The sequence below is a fragment of the Oncorhynchus clarkii genome, chromosome 9 (assembly GCF_045791955.1).
Source record: "Oncorhynchus clarkii lewisi isolate Uvic-CL-2024 chromosome 9, UVic_Ocla_1.0, whole genome shotgun sequence".
In the NCBI taxonomy this organism is placed as follows: Eukaryota; Metazoa; Chordata; class Actinopteri; order Salmoniformes; family Salmonidae; genus Oncorhynchus; species Oncorhynchus clarkii.
Genome location: NC_092155.1, coordinates 28,741,106 through 28,759,362, shown reverse-complemented (window position 1 = coordinate 28,759,362; position 18,257 = coordinate 28,741,106). Strand labels below are relative to the sequence as shown.

Here is an 18,257-nt window from a genome sequence, read left to right as displayed (position 1 = left end):
CCTGGCTGCATGGCCCAGAGTTTCTTCAGACATCTGGTTCTAATATCTCCTCATGCACTTTTCCCTTCTCCCCCCGGTCCATCCCCCCAGTCAGCCTTGCCATTGTTGTCAGTGCTCCGTGGGTTGACTGCTGCTCCACTCTGGCCTCTCAGGATCCCAGCCAGCTGAGTATGTCTGCCAAGCCAGCCAGCCAGACCGCACCTGACTGAGCTTCAGTTCTGACCTTCGGAGTTCATCGGTTTTCTATCTCACTGTCAGACGCTGCTGATTTTTTTTCTTCACAAGGTCTTGTGAAAGTCTCCTGATTTACATCAGATGTATACAGCCAGAGAGTTTCTTTGACATTCTTTCAAGGTAGACATTCAAGGTAGACTGAAGAACAATAGGATCAAATTGATCATCATCAGACACCGGATCGAGAAATAATTATCATTCATGGGATTGAGGCTAATTTCGAAATGTCAAGTTTTTTTCTTTAGAAAGACAACAATGTTCTTGTGTTGTTCATTGTGATGATAATACAATACGTGCTGCACCTAAATGTCTCCTGACATTTAAATGACAAGGAATATGACTCACTGTCGGCTACGCATTGTGTTTGACACAGCGATGAGGTTTTCTAGGGAAAAAAATGTATCCTAGCCTCTTGTAGTGTGTGTCGTACGTAGAAGCAGAGATTGTTGGGATTAGGGATGAGCTTGCGGTAGACAAAAACACACAGGCATTATCTAGATAAGCCGAGGAGGATGTCTCGTTGTTAAAACTGTTGCCTGAATCACAGCTAAACTCCATGCTCTCTGAACCCTTAGCTTATTGAGTTGGATCAAAAGATCCATGGAGCTAGAGCGATGGTTACGGCACTGGATTCAGACCCTAGACAGGCTATACACAGTAGCCTTGGGTGACCCATTCAGCTTGGCTCCATCCTTCACTACAGTCATGCAATGGATTACACTCAAAGGAAATGGTTTGGTTATACCACAATAGTCTTGTTCCTGTTGAACCACTTCAGTTGAATCAAAGGTAACGAGGTATATTGCTATAAGTACAATGCAGCCGACTACAATAGTAAATATAATACTTCTTACACTGTGAATACACCAGAATAAGAACAAAAAGTATTACCGAATCAAACACATTTATGAAAATACAATAAAGCTATTGAAAATAAAAGTGGTTCTTATAGTAACGTTTAAGAATTGTTTGCTTTATCGAAGAAGAGATAGTACTGAAAAGGGACCCAGCTGCAGTGTCAACAAATGTGGAATGATGGAAACTGACTGAAGATCTCACATGCAGTCTTTAAGCACCTGGCCTGGATAACTGACACCCGAAGCGTTCGGAACGAGCAACGAGTAACAAGTGGCGAGTGGATATTTTTCCATGCTTGAATAAGGAAACGCCAACCCCATACAAGGGCAGCTTGTCAGAGAAAAATGACCCTTCTATCATGGCAAGGAAGTCCCATCTTAAACTGAACTCAAGCATCTTTAAGAGGCAGGATATATACTTCTTCCAGATGTAGAAGGCCATTGGGTGCAATGCAATTGCAGTCACCTCAATCTCTTCTTTCTCTGGTTTGTTTGGTGCTCTTCATGCTCTGAGAGAACTAAGAAGTTGGCATCAAAGCACCTCCAGAAAGCATTCATATTAGTGTGAAGCGAGACGTAAGAGGTACAAAGAGCCAATATAAAGACATATTTGCATCGGTGCTTCTCGTTAGAGGCTCAAGAAGCAATCTGAGCGTGAGAACAAGAAGAAAATATTTTGTACATAATGTTGCTGCTACCGTCTCTTACGACCCAAAAAAACTTCTGGACATCAGAACAGCGATTACTCATCACAACAGGGAACAGGCCCAAATCCCTGTCATTTGCGTGAAGAGACAACGGAGAAAAAGAGGACGGAGGTCGAGCTGCCTTCTGAGAATTCGTAAGCAATTGAATAAACTCTCCCCTGCCTTCTGTTCTTCTAGCTAATGTGCGATCATTGGAAAATAAAATTGGTGACCTACGAGGAAGATTAAACTACCACCGGGACATTAAAAACTGTAATATCTTATGCTTCACGGAGTCGTGGCTGAACGACGACATTATCAACATAGAGCTGGCTGGTTATACGCTGAATCGGCAGGATAGAACAGCTGCGTCTGGTAAGACAAGGGGTGGTGGACTATACATATATGTAAACAACAGCTGGTGCACGATATCTAAGGAAGTTTCGAGGTTTTGCTCGCCTGAGGTAGTGTGGTCTACAGCTTATCATACTCTATCTACCTAGAGAGTTTTCATCTGTATGTTTCGTAGCTTTCTACATTCCACCACAAACCGATGCTGGCACTAAGACCGCACTCAATGAGCTGTATACCTCCATAAGCAAACAGGAAAAAGCTCATCCAGAGGTGGCACTCCTAGTGGCCGGGGACTTTAATGCTGGGGAACTTAAATCTGTTTTACCAAATTTCTATCAGCATGTTAAATGTGCAACCAGAGGGGAAAAAACATTCTAGACTACCTTTAGTCCACACACAGAGATGCTTACAAAGCTCTCCCTCGCCGTCCATTTGGCAAATCTGACCATAATTCTATCCTCCTGATTCCCGCTTACAATCAAAAATTAAAGCAGGAAGCACCAGTGATTCTGTCAATAAAAAGTGGTCAGATGAAGCAGATGCTAAGCTTCAGGACTGTTTTGTTGGCACAGACTGGAATATGTTCTGGGATTCTTCTTGTGGCATTAAGGTGTACACCACATCAGTCATGGACTTTATCAGTAAGTGCATCGATGACGTCGTCCCCACAGTGACTGTACGTACATACCCCTACCAGAAGCCATGGATCCGCACTGAGCTAAAGGCTAGAGCTCCCGCTTTCAAGGAGCGGGACTCTAAGCCGGAAGCTTATAAGAAATCCCGCTATGCCCCCCGACAAACCATCAAACAGGCAAAGTGTTAATACAGGACTAAGATCGAATCGTACTACACCGGCTCCGACACTCATCGGATGTGGCAGGGCTTGCAAACCATTACAGACTACAAAGGGAAGCACAGTCATCAGCTGCCCAGTGACACGAGCCTACCAGACGAGCTAAACTACTTCTCTGCTCGCTTCGAGGCAAGTAACACTAAAACATGGTTGAGAGCACCAGCTGTTCTGGATGACTGTGTGATCACGCTCTCAGGAGCAGACGTGAGTAAGACCTTTAAACAGGTCAAACATTCACAAGGCCGCAGGGCCAGACGGATTACTAAGACTTGTACTCCGAGCATGCGCTGACCAACTGGTAAGTGTCTTCACTGACATTTTCAACCTCTCCCTGTCCAAGTCTGTAATACCAACATGTTTTAAGCAGATCACCATAGTCCCTGTGCCCAAGAACACTAAGGTAACCTACCGAAATGACTACCGACCCGTAGCACTCACGTCTGTAGCCATGAAGTGCTTTGAAAGGCTGGCCATGCCTCACATCAACACCATTATGCGTGCGTTTAAGTAGAAAAAATATGTTGACTCAACCTACTTGTAGAAAAATGCCAACGCCATCTTCGTCTTTCATTTTGCCTAAACAGTCTATTACTCTGTCAAACACGCTTTTAGTTCTTGTTGTCCTAGGCTAACTGGCTAAAATGCTTGCTTGCTAGCCTAACTTACTTTTATGGGCAACAAAGCTATTTAACATTAGCTTAACGTTACGACATCTGTTGAACTTCCATCCTCTCAGGCCAGGGGCACAATGTATGAATTTATGTTTGGATCATAATCAACATTATAATTATTGGCCAGTACGGAGTATTAAGTAAAACCACAAGTCCAAATCCCTATCTCCATTCATGGCTAATTTAGGAAAGGGCCACCAGAGGACAACACAAGCTTTAGGTCATTGACGACCTGGCTTCCCTTGACACTTTATTTTGGTGCTCCAGGACCATTCACAGCTGAGTTCACTCAGTTTAGCTCAACCCTGATTGGCTATTATTTTTATAATTTTTTCATCACGGGAGGCCAAATGCTGGCTTCCTTTGCATTCAATACTACTGGCAGCAACAATGTTATGCTCTTTTTGACCAGACAGCATACATTGGCTACACAAATCCAAGATGACGTAGCAGTCAGACATCTTTGTCTTTGTCCTGTCGTGTCCCTTGTATATATCTTTTTATTCGCATATCATTTTTAAATATTTTCATAAACGTCAACTTCTAAATACTCTCCTGTAACCCGCCTCACCCATTGAGGCGTGGATCTATTTTTTCCCGAAAGTATTTCTATTTACTTCGGATCAGGAATCTCTCAACTGAAACTAGCCAGCTAACTACCTATCAGCTATCAGTCAGGAAACCATTGCTAACAGTCATTAGCTAACCTTTAGCTTGGAAAGCTCTCGCCAGTTTCGTGCAACGTGACTCAAACCAGAGCATAACGGACCTATTTTTTCTCTCGCCATATCCCCGGATTCATACCGCAAACTCCGAACATTTTCATCTGGATTTTCGCAACTAGCTAACTGCAAGCACCAATTAGCCTGAAGCTAGCCTGGCTAGGGCTCCTGGACTACCACCAATGCCCACTCCTGGGCTACAATATCATGACCCCTTCTACTGCCGGTATGGGGCACGGAACACTGCGCTCCTCTACGACTGGAATACCGACACAATCTGCCCAAGGATTCCAACAGGCCCCTCAGGCGCGATGTCCGTAGAAGGCCCATTGTGAGAACCGCAGCCTGCTAGATACCTAGAGCTACTTGGAACCCTACTAATCCACGACTGGTCTATCGATGTCAGAGGCAAAAACAGACTTACCTCCATCGCGACGTCCCCAAAAGGTCCTTCTGCTAACTTGCTAGCCCCGGTCTACTAATTGCTAGCTGGTTAGCCCCGGTCTGCTACCTGCTAGCTTGCTTGCCCCGGTCTGCTAACTGCTTGCTTGCTAACCCGGTCTTCTAGCTTGCTTGCCCCGGTCTGCTAACTGCTAGCTTGCTAGCCCCGGTCTGCTAACTGTCAGAATCGCCGTGTCCCCAGCCAGCCCAACCACTCACTGGACCCATATGTTCACTTGGCTACCCCTCTATTACTAGACTGTTGATCCTCTCTGTCGTATTTTCTGAGATTCCCAAAGATTAGAAAGCTGCTGTGGTCATCCCCCTCTTCAAAGGGGGTGACACTCTAGACCCAAACTGCTACAGACCTATATCTATCCTACCCTGTCTTTCTAAGGTCTGAAAGCAAAGTTAACAAACAGATCACCGACCATTTCGAATCCCACCGTACCTTCTCCGCTATGCAATCTGGTGCACCTCAGCCACGCTCAAGGTCCTAAACAACATCATAACCGCCATTGATAAGAGACATTACTGTGCAGCCGTATTCATCGACCTGGCCAAGGTTTTCGACTCTGGTCAATCACCACATTCTTATTGGCAGACTCGACAGCCTTGGTTTCTCAAATGATTGCCTCGCCTGGTTTACCAACTACTTCTCTGATAGAGTTCAGTGTGTCAAATCGGAGGGCCTGTTGTCCGGACGTCTGGCAGTCTCTATGGGGGTGCCACAGGGTTCAAATCTCGTGACTCTTTTCTCTGTATACATCAATTATGTCGCTCTTGCTGCTGGTGATTCTCTGATCCATTTTTTTTTTATTATTTTTTTTTACCTTTATTTAACTAGGCAAGTCAGTTAAGAACAAATTCATATTTTCAATGACGGCCTAGGAACAGTGGGTTAACTGCCTGTTCAGGGACAGAACGACAGATTTGTACCTTGTCAGCTCAGGGATTTGAACTTGCAACCTTCCGGTTACTAGTCCACGCTCTAACCACTAGGCTACCCTGCCGCCCCGAGCTTCAATGCCATACAACTCTCCTCCTATCGTGGCCTCCAACTGCTCTTAAATGCATGTAAAACTAAATGCATGCTATTCAATCGATCACTGCCCGCACCTGCCCGCCTGTTCAGCATCACTACTCTGGACAGCTCTGACTTAGAATACGTGGACAACTACAAATACACATTAACTTCTTATGGCTGGGGGCAGTATTGAGTAGCTTGGATGAATAAGGTGCCCAGAGTAAACTGCCTGCTACTCAGGCCCAGAAGCAAAGATATGCATATTATTAGTAGATAGAAAACACTGAAGTTTCTAAAACTGTTTGAATGATGTCTGTGAGTATAACAGAACCCATATGGCAGGCAAAGACCTGAGAAAAAATCCAACCAGAAAGTGGGAAATCTGAGTTTTGTAGGTTTTCAAGTCTTTTCCTATCCAATATATAGTATCTATGGGGTCATATTGCACTTCCTAAGGCTTCCACTAGATGTCAACAGTCTTTTCTACTGGGAAGGAGGAGAGAATAAGAGCTGATTGAGTAAGAGGTCTGGCAGAATGCCATGAGCTCAGTCAGGAGGGTCTAACAAGTTTATCTTCAAAATGGTGCATAATACTTGTATGTTTCAGGAGTTTTAAGTATGAGATTTCTGTTGTTTGAATTTGGCGCCCTGCACTTTCACTGGCTGTTGTCATATCGATCCCGTTAACGGGATCTCAGCCGTAAGAATTAAGCATCTCCAATCCAAAATGATATCTAGAATCGGCTTTCTATATCGCAACAAAGCATCCTTCACTCATGCTGCCAAACATACCCTCGTAAAACTGACCATCCTACCGATCCTCGACTTCGGCGAAGTCATCTATAAAATAGCCTCCAACACCCTACTCAACAAATTGGATCCAGTCTTATCACAGTACCATCCGTTTTGTCCCCAAAGCCCCATACACTACCCACCACTGCGACCTATATGCTCTCGTTGGTTGGCCCTCGCTTCATACTTGTCACCAAACCCACTGCCTACAGGTTATCTTCAAGTCTCTGCTAGGTAAAGCCCCGCCTTATCTCAGTTCACTGGTCACCATAGCAGCACACACTCGTAGCACGCGCTCCAGCAGATATATCTCACTGGTCATCCCCAAAGCCAATTCCTCCTTTGGTCACCTTTCCTTCCAGTTCTCTGCTGCTAATGACTGGAATGACTGAAAAATCACTGAAGCTGGAGACTCACATGTCCCACACTAGCTTTAAGCACCAGCTGTCAGAGCAGCTTACAGATCACTGCACCTGTACATAGTCCATCTGTAAACAGCCCATCTTTGTACCTCATCCCCAGTATTTCCCAGTATCTCTACTTGCACATTCATCTTCTGCACATCTACCATTCCAGTGTTTAATTGCTATATTGTAATTACTTCGCCACCATGGCCTATTTATTGCCTTAACTCCCTTATCCTTTATCTTGGCCAGGTCGCAGTTGCAAATGAGAACTTGTTCTCAACTAGCCTACCTGGCTAAATAAAGGTGAAATAAAACTAAAATAAAATACGGAGACAGGGGTGGCGCTGTTTAGTTCACTTGGATGCGTTCTACGGTTAGGTACATTCTGCCTCTTGTCAATTGAAGGACTTTAATGACACACAGAGAGATGAAAAATGTATTATTCTATATATATATATATTTTTTTTCTTTTTTGGGGGGGGGGAAGCCTGGCCCTCCTTGGCATCCATGAATACACGCCACTGGCTGACTGTATTACATCTATGGTCGAATCTGACCTGTATTAAATGCTTTCACTGAGAGACATTCAGTGATCCCTGACACAATTTCATCATGATACTAGGCTCAGTCAATATGGAGATTTATAGACAGAGGGCAAATGGTCATTATGTTGTTGAACAGCTAAAGGGCACTGTAATCTCAGCACTATAAAATCAGCACTGATTGACAAGCGTGAGAAAAATCTCTGTGTGCGTTTGCACTAACTTGCCATACTTCCGGCACGAACCGAGTAAATAATAAAAACTGTGAAAATAAATGTTCACACAAAAATGCATATGCTCTGCATCCATTCCCATGTATATTCACACATGTATACACACACACACACACACACACACACACACACACACACACACACACACACACACAAACATAGCTCTGTACATAAAACAAACAGATCCCTTGCAGTGAGAAGGGGATACATATTCCCATCACCAGTGTTCTGCAGCAAAATGTTTCCAACCTAGAATCAGTACTCATTCCACAAGGTTCTAATTAGAAAACCAGGGGTAGAAAAAACAGGGGTAACAAGAAACCCTGCTTAGCCCCTGAGGCCACAGGCGAGCGTCGATCAGAGAGAACTGGCAGGTCTATATAGAGGACCGCATGTGGTCCAGCCCACATGCCTCAGGGTCTATCTGGCACTCGACCAGCAACCCAATGGTTGCTCAAAGCAAAGAGGCAGACAAAGCCAGTCAGTCAACTACAAATGTGGATCTTAATTTGCAGGAAAATAACTCGACAGCAAAAGGAAATGGAAATTATTATGTGTGACATTTCAAACTGCAAATCACAAACTTCAGAAGCCTTTTTATGTCTCAAAAACAATTCAAGTTTTAAATTTCCTGCATGTCATTCCTTCAACAGAATGATCAAATTAAGATCCTACATCTGTACACTTGGAGTCAATTGCGGCATCGTCCGCTATCCATTTGATTCAACACAGTCCCCTGCAAAGGAGCACAATTTGTAATTACAAACCATTGATCTGAGCAGGGTGAGACAGAGTGACAGTCCCATCGATATTCAAAAAACGTTCAAATTACTTCGCTCAATACAACAGCAACGAATGTGCTTTCCATGATGGAAAACGAAGCACCACGGCAGCTCTGAAAAGTACTGAGTGAGTCAGGGAGATCCTCTGTCAGATGTCTGGAGGGGAGGAGAGGGGGATACACAGGATAGATGAGAAGGAGGGCAGGGGGGTTCAGCCCATCAGGGACTCTTTGCTCTGAGTCAGCCGGCGGTGTAATCCTCGCGGCCGGAGAGGAAATGGAAAGGCAGGGTGAAGTCAAGGACCCTGCTTTAATGACTAAGATCAGGCTTCAGCACAGGGGCTGAGGGAGGACCGACCAGGGGAGGACCGTGAAGGGTTAAAGAATGGATCTGGTTCCTGTCTGTTGTCTAACTCCAATATAAACGCCACGTATTAGTTCTGAATCGACTTCCTATGTTTATTGATATAATTTAAGAAAATGAGGAGTTGGCCTTTCCAGGAGGAGTCTGGCATTATTTGCTGGTGATGGTTGCAAATTGATGGCTTTAATTTGTAACATTACTGTGCGTCTGAAAAAACCAGACGCACACTCGATCTCTCTCACATACCTATTTGGCACCTATCCTTATTTGTGCTCTGTTCAATGCATTTCTGACTTCACCTCGGAATGTATAATGAGTTAAACTGATGGTACAGATTCTCTCTCATCTCAGAAAAGAGCTTCACAAGGCCAGCACATTAACAGTCAAAGCATGAGTGAGAGCTCTTATTCTCTTTGCGCCTGCATGTTAGGGCTATGACAAACTAACTTTTTGAAGCTGATTGATTGCATGTGTGTCTGGATTTCACTTCATTTTGGAAGCGGACCACGCCATTAAGACATTTTGACAGGCAGAACGACAAGTTAGAGACCGATTTTTAAAGCTGTTGTCAAAAGAAATTCAACCTATTGTCATTCTTATTTGATAAACTTGATGATGGATGATTCCAAATTAGTGATGAATTCTATAATTGTGACAACTCACATAGTTTTAACACCAATTATAATTCTGATTGAGGAGCTTGCTCCAAAGCCCATCAGCATTACAGACTATCGAATGGAAGTTGTTAGCCTGAACTTTCCTCATCCCTTCACTGTTATACTCCAAGGAATGATAACTCTTTATGTGATTTATTATAGATTTAACTTTCTTGACAGAGCTCCAGCACAACACTATTCCACTGATACACTCATGCTTTTTGAGATAGCTGACTTGCCCAGCTAAGTAGGAGCGTACGTATGTCGAATCCAGCTGTTGCTGACATAACTGTTTGGTGGTATATGATTCCTGTGCGGTCAATCCATTAAATGATCAGGCGGCACTTCTATTGCGTAATCAGCTGGTTAGAGTGACAGACGCGCCAGAGCATGGCGGGAAGCAGGCAGAGTGGCTGACCAGACCGTCCCTACTGGGCTTACTTCATCAAGGAAGCTCAGCTTAACAATATATAGCAAAATGCCGTATATCACAACACAACACTACTGTGTCCAAGTGGATAAACCTGAACACACAGAAGGGCCCCTTATAGGGAGGCCTTTGGCTGCAGTCTGTCTGTGGCACAGAAAGGAATAACAAAAATATATCTCTGTAGTTAGGGACACAGAAGGCTCTAAACCAACTGATCTCTCAGCTTAGAGCGATCACCTCACAGCTTCACAGGGAGGTCATTGGCTGGCTACATTCTGGCTGGCTGCACCTTTTTGGTTCCACGAAGAACCCTTTCCACAGAGGGTTCTACATAGAACCCAAAATAGTTATACCTGGAATCAAAAGGGGTTCTCCTATAGATGCGGTAAAGAGGTCAATGGAACTTGACCAAAACAATGGAAATGCCATGGAAACATGTGGGGTAAAGATGCCATGGTGGAAAGATTCCGAATCTCCTGGTTGCCCCCTAGCTAAATTAGCTAACATTTAGACTATTGTTTATATGTGTATTTCATACTCTGTTGAGGTAGAAATCGGAGTAAAATGCTGGATTCTATGTCAACCCCAATACATGTTCATGTCATCATCACCAATCAACAGCATTACAGTTAAAAAACGACTTGGACTACCACCACTGATTTATCTAGGCTAGCTATGCTACCATCTTAAACAAACAGGAGTTAGCATTTATCATTATATTTATCATTCATAATCTGTATGTTCCTAGAATTAGCAGTCAATTCTTTAAAACCTAAAATGGACTACTTCTAAATACAGTGAAAACAGCCAAATATATACAAATTGGACTTTAGTAACCACATTGTGGGCCGTTACAATACATAAATTATGATTTTGACAAATATCCACTTTGTTAGATCAGATTTGTTGAATGTGCGCCAATCTGGTGTCCTTCTTCGATCCCCCAATGCCTGGATATGGACTGGTGTTGAGACTTTTTATGAATAATTTCCCAACCCTTTGATGGACGGATTTCAAATGTTGTTTGTTGCAGAGTTGTGGTATTCCTGCGTTCACACGGCCTCCCGCCTCTCCTCCCAGTGCGGAAGAAGCATATCACCTCTACCTTACCTGACACCCTAGACCCATTTCAATTTGCTTACCGCCCCAATAGACCCACAGACGATGCAATCGCCATCGCACTGCACACTGCCCTATCCCATCTGGACTAGAGGATTACTTACGTAAGAATGCTGTTCATTGACTATAGCTCAGCCTTCAACACCATAGTACCCTCCAAGCTCATCATGAAGCTCGGGGCCCTGGGTCTGAACCCCGCCCTGTGCAACTGGGTCCTGGACGTCCTGACAGTCCGCCCTCATGTGAAGGTAGAAAAGAACACCTCCACTTCGCTGATCCTCAACACAGGGGCCCCACAAGGGTCCTCAGCCCCCTCCTGTACTCCCTGTTCACCCAAGACTGCGTAGCCACGCACATCTCCAACTCAATCATCAAGTTTGCAGACGACACAACAGTAGTAGGACTGATTACCAACAGTGACGAGACAGCCTACAGGGAGGATGTTTGGGCCCTGGTGGAGTAGTGCCAGGAAAATAACCTCTACCTCAGCGCCAACAAAATCAAGGAGCTGATCGTGGACTTCAGAAAACAGCAGGGGGAGCAAGCCCCTATCCACATCAACGGGACCACAGTGGAGAAGGTGGAAAGCTTCAAGTTCATTGGCGTAAACATCACCGACTATCTGAAATGGTCCACCCAGACAGACAGTGTGGTGAAGAAGGCGCAACGGTGCCTCTTCAACCCCAGGAGGCTGAAGAAATTTGTCTTGGCCCTTAAGAACCTCAAACTTTTACAAATGCACAATTGAGAGCATCCTATTGGGCTGTATCTCCACCTGGTATGGCAACTGCATCAGCCACAACTGCAGTGCTCTCCAGAGGGTGGTGAGGTCTTCCCAACGCATCACCGGGGGCACACTGTCTGGCCTCCTGGACACCTACAGCACTCGATGTCACAGGAAGGCCAAAAAGATCAAGGACATCAATCACCCGAGCCACGGCCTGTTCACCCCGCTATCATCCAGAAGGCGAGGTCAGTACAGTAGCAGTAAAGCTGGGACCGAGAGACTGAAAAACAGCTTCTATCTCAAGGGCAGACTGTTAAATAGCCCTCACTAGCTGGCTACCACACGGTTACTCAACCCTGCATCTTAGAGGCTGCTGCCCTATATACTGTACATAGACATGGAATTCTTGGCCACTTTAATAATGGAACACTAGTCACTTTAATAATGTTTACATACTGCTTTACTCATTTCATGTGTATATTTTGTATTCTATTCAACCTTATTTTAGTCAATGCCACGCCAACATTACTCGTCCTAATGTTTATATATTTCAAAATTCTATTCTTTTACTTTTAAATTTGTGTTTATTGTTGTGAATTGTTAGATGCTACTGCACTGTTGGAGCTAGGAACACAAGCATTTCGCTACACCCGCAATTACATCTTCTAAAAATGTTGATGTAACCAATAGAATTTGATTTGATTTGGAAGGACAGCTTAAGGAGTCAATTTAACACCCCATAGGGCTTCTTGGACTTACATATTCTCTATCTGCACAAGGAATCACATCGAAACTGTGATTTCAAAACATAAAGCTGACATTGCACTAGGGCCTATACCGTGAAGTGATTGCTCCATGAACCTTTAAAACACAAGACATGAATATTGATGGAACCCTTATCGTTAACATTTAATTAGCAATTACTTAAAACGTAACAGGTAACAGCAATGAAAAGGCTTCAGGCATAATTTAACAGTCCTTTGATACAGAAGGCAGATCTTCAGTTGATTTGATTGTCCGTCATTGACATTGTACACGTCCTCCTTTGAATGGGGACCGCACTTACTTCCCAAGTAACTAAAGGGAGCATTGATTTCAAACACCTAACGGTTGGTACTGCTCCACCATGGCTAAAGTCCATGTAATGTTATGGGCAAGCCTGTGACAATGGGGAGGGAGGCATGCTAAAGAGTTATGTGACATGGGGTTAGGGAACGATTGGAAGACCACTACTCCGCTAACAAGGTCAATTGCAGTCCCTATAGTGTGTAATACGAACACATCTAACATCTGCACTCTAACCCATATGAGTGAATGTGGGTGAGAGGACTAGGAGTGTTTAATCGGAGTTGAATGGAAGGAAACATCCCCTCAGACAGACAGACATTCCATGGAATTACCAAGAGCTTTGTGTGGTCTATATAAAACAAAAGACACTTAATTAAATCAGGAATCATGACGCTAACACATTTTCTAAAAAACTTCATTGCTACAAATTATACAGTACACAATTATAGTAACACAAACACATACACAGGCGTATACCATTTTTTCGGTCTGTGTTGTGAGTTGATTTATTCCGATTCCTTTAAAAAGCACAAGCCATAAAAGTAATATCCGAGTGACTGCTTTTCCTCAACAGCGTCATGACAGTCATGCTTGCATAGCTTGCATAGCTAAATATGAAGCAGCATGTGATGCTTCTTTTAACAAAGTTGACGTAAATAGTCATTTGCAATACATACTTGGAAATGAGCTCAATTGAGCATTAAAAACCTCAGCATTTTTTGAAAGACCCACACCCAGATTTCATGGACTACAAAAATGCTAAAAGCTACAGTACAGTTCTTTGGCTTTGGTTTCAGATGGCACTGGTGATATATTGACAGTATATTCCCACAGCATCCGTAAATATGACCATATGTATTCAACAACAATCCCAACGGACGGTTTCTATTGTACCTATAGTGCAATCATAGGCCTATATATTGTGCTTTGAGATCAGTGTAAGCAACAATTATGCAATTTTTTTCTACAACATGTAAAGGACCCCATGAAAGGGATTAGTGTTTTTTTAGTATTGCTTCCCTGTTCTTCTCTTTCAACCGATATTCCACAGACACATTCAAGTGTTCAAAGACTCCCAGTACGACAACACAGTGGCAATGGGACGGGAGGAGGCAGATACAGTACAACAACCACCACTCTCTTACCTTCTTTCTGTCTCTTATTTAACAGTTTATTTATGTACAAGTCTTTCCTCATTCATCTGTTTAAACATGTGACTGTATCCCCTTGCTGGGATTGGGCGCGCCCTGCTTGTCGTGCGCTCCGGAGATCCAATGGTAGCAGTTGGTGGCCGTCGTGTTGCGCGGCGTGACAGCGCAGCGGGTGCAGTAGACGATACCCAGTGCCACCATAATAATGGTGAAGATGCAGAGGGGCACCAGGAGGCCCACCAGCAGCCAGTTGCCACCACCCTGCTTCTGGCTGCTCTCGTCCTCCTGGGCCGGCTCCCTCTCATTCACCCCCTCCACCACGCCCTGGTTGGGGGTAATTGGGGTTTTGGGAGCCACAGGAGGAGGCAGGGAGGGGGTGTGCTGGTCCTGGTTCTCAACCGGGCCCTGATCCTGCTCTGGAAGGGAAGTCACCTTCCAATTGTCAATGTCCCCCTCTTCCTCATTATCATCAGTATCATCATAGTTGGATGCGGGGACGTGCTGGTCAGTGATTGGCTCCTGCGACGTGGTGAATACTTGATCATGGCTGGCGGGGCTGAACCAGAGCCAGTTCCACGCCCCTCCCGAGATAGTGGAAGTAGGGAGGACTGAGGAACTGGTAGTGGTTTCGTCATCTTCCTCCTCATACCAGTCGGATGTGGGAGTTGGGGTGGGGGTAGAGGTGGGAGAGGGGCTGGGAGAGGGGCTGGGAGAGGGACTGGGCGTAGACTCTAGCTCGGGCTGGACCTGGGCTGGAGAATTCAAAATCATGGTGCTCCAGTCCGGTGTATACTCCTCCTCTTCTTCTTCTTCCTCCTCCTCCTCGGGCTCTTCCATGGGGGGGACCATGAATGGGTGGTGGTTTGGGACGGGTTCCTCCTGGGGTGCGCTGGTGACCCAGATGACATCATTCTCCACCCTGGGGGGGTCTGTGAGCCAGTCCAGGGACTCTTCCGTCTCCAGAGGCCAGTCAGTGTTGGTCTGTGCAGGGGTCCAGGGGTACAAGGGTTCGTGGGGGTCCCACATGGAGCCGGGGTGGCGGGTGACCCAAGGGTAGGAGGGAGTGGCTGCTGGGAATGAGTCCTCTCCCTCCCCTATCTTCCTGCAGGAGAAGTGGTCAGAGAGTAGCTCGTAGCCCACCTCGCAGTAACACTCGAAGCCCCCCTCGTAGTTCACGCACATCTGCTGACATGTCCCAGGGATCTGACACTCGTCAGTGTCCTGGCAGTGGGAGGGTTCCTCGGTAGGAGGGGAAAAGCCCAGATGACAGTGGCAAACGTGAGAGCCGGGTGTATTCTCGCAGGCGTGTTCGCACGGGTCCTCCATACACTCGTCCACATCCTCACATTCGCCCTCCTCGACCGGTCGGTAACCCTCACGGCAGCGGCACTCGAAGGTCCCCGGGGCGTTGACGCACAGCTGCTCGCAGGGGCTCTGCAGGCACTCGTCCACATCCAGACAACCGCGTTCATCCGGGGAAAGCATGTAGCCCTCGGGGCAGGCACAGCGGTAGCCGTCCGACAGGGGCAGGCACTCAAACTCACAGGGGGCACTGTGGCACGGGTCGGCAGCGACGCATGTTTGCCCGTCATCCCCGAGCTGGAAGCCGTCCGAGCACTCGCAGTAGTAGTGCTCTCCGGCCTCCTGGCAGAAATGCTCACACCCTCCGTTGTTCCGATCGCACCAGCTCTTCTCTCCAGTGTCGGAACAGAGGGGCGTCTCCCTGGACCACCCCACAGTGCCATCCTCCCTTAGCACACATAGAACAGACTGCTCCTCCTTGGAGCCCCCCGGGCAGGGCACTGTGGCTACAGATCCAAAGGGGACGTGGGTAAGGAGGCTACTGAGGAGGCTGAAGGGGGTACTATATAGGGCATTGCCGCCCCCCTCGCTCCAAACCGCCGGGCACATGCCCTTGTACGTGTAGCGGCACAGGTAGCCATCCACTGGTACCGAACACGAGCCGTCCAGCCATTTAAAATGATCATGCTGCTCATGGGCTGCTGTGCCATAGGTCATTACCACACAGCGTGGGGCTGAACAAGTACTGGGCGAGTCGTCCCGCAGCCAATTGGTGTAGCGGGTATCTTGGTCACCTGTAGTCCAGGAGAACCCACGGAGAGGGCGAGAGGCGGAACACTGGCGAGGCTGTCTCTGGAGACCGATCCACACCTGGACCTTGGTCCTCGGGCCGCGTAGCTCCACGCCAGAGAAGAGAGCAGCGATAGTGTCAGCTTCCTCCTGGAGTTTGACTGTGGCCAGGTTGCCTCCCTTCTCCTTGCAGCTCCTCCAGGAGTCCAGGAAGGTCTTGCGCTGGAAGTAGACCACGAAGCAGCCGTCCTCGTTGCACAGAGCGTCCCTCTCTTGTAGATCCTGGCCCCATACAGGGGGAGTATAACAGAACAGACCCAGTAGTGAGAGGACTAGAACAGCAGCACACCGCACTGGGGAACCCATCGTTAGTTCACTCTCCACGGCTCACTTCTCCAACTCTCTCTCTTGTTCTCTTTTTTGCCCACTCTATACTTTCCTTGATTTTTTTTCTCTCCTCTTAATTTTTTTAGTATTTGTTTCGTCTTGTTTTTTCCTTAATATACCAACTTTTCTCTTCTCATCTGCACTTTACCTCTCAAAACTTCACTCTCTTTCTCTTTCTCTCTCCAACTTCTCACTCTTCTATGCTGGAGTTGAGTGCTTGCAGATTGTCCCCAGATTTCAGAAAGAGAGAGAGAGGGAGGGAGGGTGGGCAAAAGGGGAAGGAGTGAGGGAGGGGATTGAAAAAAGAATTGTACGTTTTTGCTAGTGTGTGTGTGTGTGTGTGTGTGTGTGTGTTTTTTTGATGCCTTTGAGAGTCTTGGGGGGGGGGGGGGGGGGTTTGGGGAAGTGCAGTGTGTTTTTTTTTCTCAGAGTGTCTCGTATGTTTTTCATAAGTCCGTTTATGGAAATGGCTTGGGACCCAGCCATTTACCCCTCATCTCCCCCACACACGCACACAGGCACACACACAAGCACATACACACACAAACACTCACACCATCCCCACCAGGCCTTGAAGGCAAATCCAGTTATGACAATTAAACATGGTTTTGTTTCTTCAATAATTCAGTGAGCAGGAGGAAAGAGATTATCCGACAAAGCCCTTTCTGTGTTCCAAGAACCCATCAGTCTCTTCCCATGGCCTTGGTCTCCTTTCAGTCCACCGCTAAAGTTTTTATTTTCTATCTTTTCTTTGTTTCTTCTGTTATTTTCTTGTGTGCTTCACCTGAGAGATGGGTTCAATACTTTCTCAAGTTATTGTCATCTTAAATTGTTGACATGGAGAGAGTTTGTCGAGAGAACATGAACACTGTTTGCTTAAAGCTGGAATCCTTAAAGGCCCCAGTGTAGTCAAAAACTTGATTTACCTGTGTTTTATATATATTTCCACACTATGAAGTTGGAATAATACTGTGAAATTGTGAAAATGATAATAATGCCATTTTAGTGTAAGAACTGTTTGAAAAGACCGCCTGGTTAAATTTGGTAATAGACTAATAAAAAAGAGAGTTTCAAACCTGTAACGGTTTTCTTTAGGTGAAAGAGAGTCGGACCAAAATGCAGCGTTGTGATGATTCATGTTTGTTTAATAAAGGAAAAACTATACATGAATAAACTACAAAATAATGAAAACCTAAACAGTCCTATCTGGTGCAAACAGAGACAGGAACAATCACCCACAAAACCAAACAGGCTACCTAAATATGGTTCCCAATCAGAGATAATGACTAACACCTGCCTCTGATTGAGAACCATATCAGGCCAAACATAGAAATAGACAAACCAGACACACAACATAGAATGCCCACCCAGCTCACGTCCTGACCAACACTAAAACAAGGAAAACTGGCTGCTCAATGCTGACTGGCTGCTCCATGCTGACTGGCGACTCTGGCTGCTCCATGCTGACTGGCGGCTCTGGCTGCTCCATGCTGACTGGCGGCTCTGGCTGCTCCATGCTGACTGGCGGCTCTGGCTGCTCCATGCTGACTGGCGGCTCTGGCTGCTCCATGCTGACTGGCGGCTCTGGCTGCTCCACTGGCGGATCTGGACTGGCGGCTCTGGCTGCTCCATGCTGACTGGCGGCTCTGGCTGCTCCATGCTGA

General features: G+C 46.0%; 1 protein-coding gene across 1 annotated transcript in view; it reads right to left on the bottom strand.

Annotated features, from left to right (window-relative positions):
- Positions 1–16,786, bottom strand: part of LOC139416188 (CD248 molecule, endosialin a) — a 38,832-nt gene extending 22,046 nt beyond the window's left edge. Inside the window, exon 1 of the mRNA XM_071164559.1 lies at positions 14,110–16,786. Within this exon, the coding sequence (XP_071020660.1) occupies positions 14,170–16,572 (2,403 nt within the window). The 5' untranslated portion in view covers positions 16,573–16,786 and the 3' untranslated portion in view covers positions 14,110–14,169. The remainder of the gene's footprint in view (positions 1–14,109) is intronic.
- Positions 16,787–18,257: the final 1,471 nt, after the last annotated feature.